Below are 3322 nucleotides of genomic sequence, written 5' to 3' on the forward strand. Positions count from 1 at the left end.
CATGTAATAAATCAAGCACAGTGGCACCCTGCCCACCTCTTTCTATTTTTGAAACACTCCCTTATATACACTTATTTCTATATATGACATGAATAACCAATCAGAAGCTCAGAATGTCCCACGAGTGACTTTCTCAGCCATTTTAACTGGCTTGGACACCATATCTTTCTTTTGAACCAATATTTCAAGGTGGTAGGGTGTGTCTTTAGTCTGCTCAAAATTTTGTATTTTTTTAGACTAAAATACATCTTAGTTACTAAGCTTGATAAATTATAGTATAATTCTGTGGTATCGATGTAGTAATTTATGATTCTTTAATTATTGAAATGTATATGTAAAACCTAAACAAATTATTTTGTTTCATATCCTCCACATGCAAATTTTTTAAAGGCTTAGCAACCTACATCAAGCATCAACCAAGTACAAAGGTCATAACTAGAAGAGATAATTGTTTGTTTTACTTCTTTAATTACTGTTCTATGTTTTAAGAAAAATAAGTTTGAGAACATATTTCAAAATAGCAATAATTTATATACATATATAATGTATAATAATTGAAATGTGACTGTATTTTACAAAATACTAGTTTACTAAAACATAGCCAAGACTAGTTACGTTGTACAGACCAAAGGTCAGTTTTATGTTATTTGATACAGTAACATGATTGCACATGAGCCGCGTCATTGTAACTTCTGTATTGTTAGCCAGGCACAGCTAAAAGGTCAATATAATAAATATATATAAATTAATAATGTTATGAGATATAAGCTATTTAGTCTAAATATTTATGTTTTTATTTTATAATTTGTGTTCATTCTAGAATAAAGGAAGCATAATTGATATTTATTTCCTAATTTTTTACGGTGGTTACAAGATCGGTCAAATCTACCAAACCCATACAGAAATTAATTACCGAAAATAACAGGTAAAATATAAAGTTTTTCTTAAGATACGTTTAATAATTATCCAGACATTATATAGATTTTGCATGTGAAATTGGAATATTTTCTGATGCATAAAAGTATTTTAAATCTTAAAATGAAAATTACTTTGCACGATAGATAGGCAACATGTGAAAAGAAGAAAAAAGGCAGGAGAAATATATTGCTTTACAAACCTTAAGACTTGATAAAAAATTTTGATATTTTGCATATGAAAGCATTGTAATGTTTACTGTAATCTGCCAAATTTGGTTAACATTTGCTTACTAATTTAAAAGTTATAGCATGAAAACTATAACAAGCACAAAATGGTTAGGAGGTCGGTCCCAGGGACCAAGCCCGTGCTGAAAGAATTAATAGTGTAAATATTCCTATGCTCTATTGCTAAGTCAGCATCCTATTTGTTCAATATGTAAACTGCCACATTTTAAAAAACGATACTTTAAGAATCAACCACTTTCTTCTTTTTTAGCAAGTTTCAATATTAAGTTATTTGTTTTCAAACCAAACTTTGGTTATTTATAAACCATACACTTTAGTTTTGAATGAAGCTGATTGGTCACAGGAAGGTGTTATTCATTTTGTCTTTCATAATTCATGAAATTATAGAACTTGTTTTTTAATTTGGCATTAAGCTGAAGTCAATGGTGGATCAAAATGACATTACTATTTATTTGTTCCAAGGCTGGTGTGTGACATTTTAAGTGTAATATTTGTTGTAATTCTGCATGTTTCTTCTATTCAAATATACTGCTGGACCAATACATTGGTCTGCTTGATAGAGAAATATGCAAAATGTTTTTTCTTCAGAATGTAGAATTAATCCTAGTTTCTCAAACGATTTTTATTACGTAAACCTAATCAGTGTAACATTTGTATTTGACTTCTAATGGATATCTTGCCTTTTTTCTTTTTTTTTACATATGTAAATAATTTATTTTAACATGTTTAACTAGTTCTCTTAATTTTGCATATAATGTATTTAATGCTGTATCTCAGTTTCTTGTTATTCACCTTGGTGAAAACTTTTTTTTCTGCCATCACAACATTTTTCTCAAATAAGATACTAATTTAAGTAATTTGATTCTGCAGTATAATCCATTCAAAGTCCGCATCTTGAAGGAAAGAGTGAAAACTCCTACTACAACAGTTTACAGGTATCGTTATGGTCCTGAGAAGTTTTAATGTTTTAAATAATCAATATGTGCAGGTTGAGAGACACAATTCTTAACTTTTACTTACAGTTTTATCACTTGGCAGTAACTAAAAATTGCAAGCGATTTTTATAGATTCATTTTAAATCATTTTTTTTAATAATTATGTAATTACTTTCTAAATTTAATTAAATGTAATTTGTATGTTGTTTTGAATTGTCTTTTACTCAACAAGGTGAACATATATAGAATTTAAAAGATATCCAGTTTTTATGTTACTAATTTATTCATAAAACAAGCTGTTTTAAAATAATAAAAATGAATATGAAACCCAATCTATCATTTGTTTCACAACTTGTTACTGAATTGTACTGGTTTCATTGAATATTCATATTCATCAAATGAAATTTGTGTTTCAAATATTGTATTGATGCTTGAAGAACCTGTAGTGTGAATGGTAACAACTCAAGAGATATTATTAACATATTACAGATGTGGTCCGTTGATTGATTTGTGTCGTGGCCCTCATGTTAGACATACTGGCAAAGTGAAGGCCTTAAAAATTACTAAGGTATGACTGAGCTCTTTCAGTTTTATGGTCGTAATATTAAGTTGTGGAAAATACTTGGGAATATTCCATGAACTTGTATAAACATCCAGTCTATGAGCATTAGAAAGAAGAAAGCTGTAGAGTTAAAGTTATGAATATTTAATATTTAAAATACATATTTCTTCTGCAAGTTAAATCTCAAAATGTTTAAAGACAGAGTAGTTGTGAATGTGCATTTAAACATATCTGATAATTGTGTTCTTGACATTGGAAACTAATGATAATAAGATATCAGCATTAGTTTCTTGATATTTCTATTTAAAAGAAAAATTGTTTAAAAGAAAAATGTTTTCTAACAGAAAACGTCATGGTGGGCATTGCTGTATACCTTGAATGTAATAGACTTGTTATTTTTTACTACTGATAAGATAAACATAGCAGCTCAGAGTTGAACTGGCATATTAGTTGATTCACTTCAAATGTTTCCTTTGCAAATATTTTATGTCCTCCTTCAGTTAAGTTCATAAAGTTATTTATTTGATGTCAAGAATTAATGAAGAATTGGATTTGAATAACTAAAGTGTATTTAAAGCATATACCATTGGTTTATAATGTATTGTTTTAAAGTTAACATTTTGGTATTATTTTTCTGTTAAATGTGTGAAAATTACCTAAGT

At 28.1% G+C, this 3322-nt stretch overlaps 1 protein-coding gene across 4 annotated transcripts in view; it reads left to right on the forward strand.

Annotated features, from left to right (window-relative positions):
* The window catches only part of LOC106467240 (threonine--tRNA ligase, cytoplasmic-like), a 47185-nt gene that overhangs the window by 17703 nt on the left and 26160 nt on the right, over window positions 1–3322 (forward strand). For all 4 annotated transcript variants that reach the window (XM_013927570.2, XM_022395375.1, XM_013927569.2 and 1 more), the window contains exons 6-7: window positions 2034–2098; window positions 2588–2666. In XM_013927570.2, the coding sequence (XP_013783024.1) occupies window positions 2034–2098; window positions 2588–2666 (144 nt within the window). The remainder of the gene's footprint in view (window positions 1–2033; window positions 2099–2587; window positions 2667–3322) is intronic.

The sequence above is a fragment of the Limulus polyphemus genome, unplaced genomic scaffold, assembly GCF_000517525.1.
Source record: "Limulus polyphemus unplaced genomic scaffold, Limulus_polyphemus-2.1.2 Scaffold2540, whole genome shotgun sequence".
NCBI classification, from domain to species: domain Eukaryota; kingdom Metazoa; phylum Arthropoda; class Merostomata; order Xiphosura; family Limulidae; genus Limulus; species Limulus polyphemus.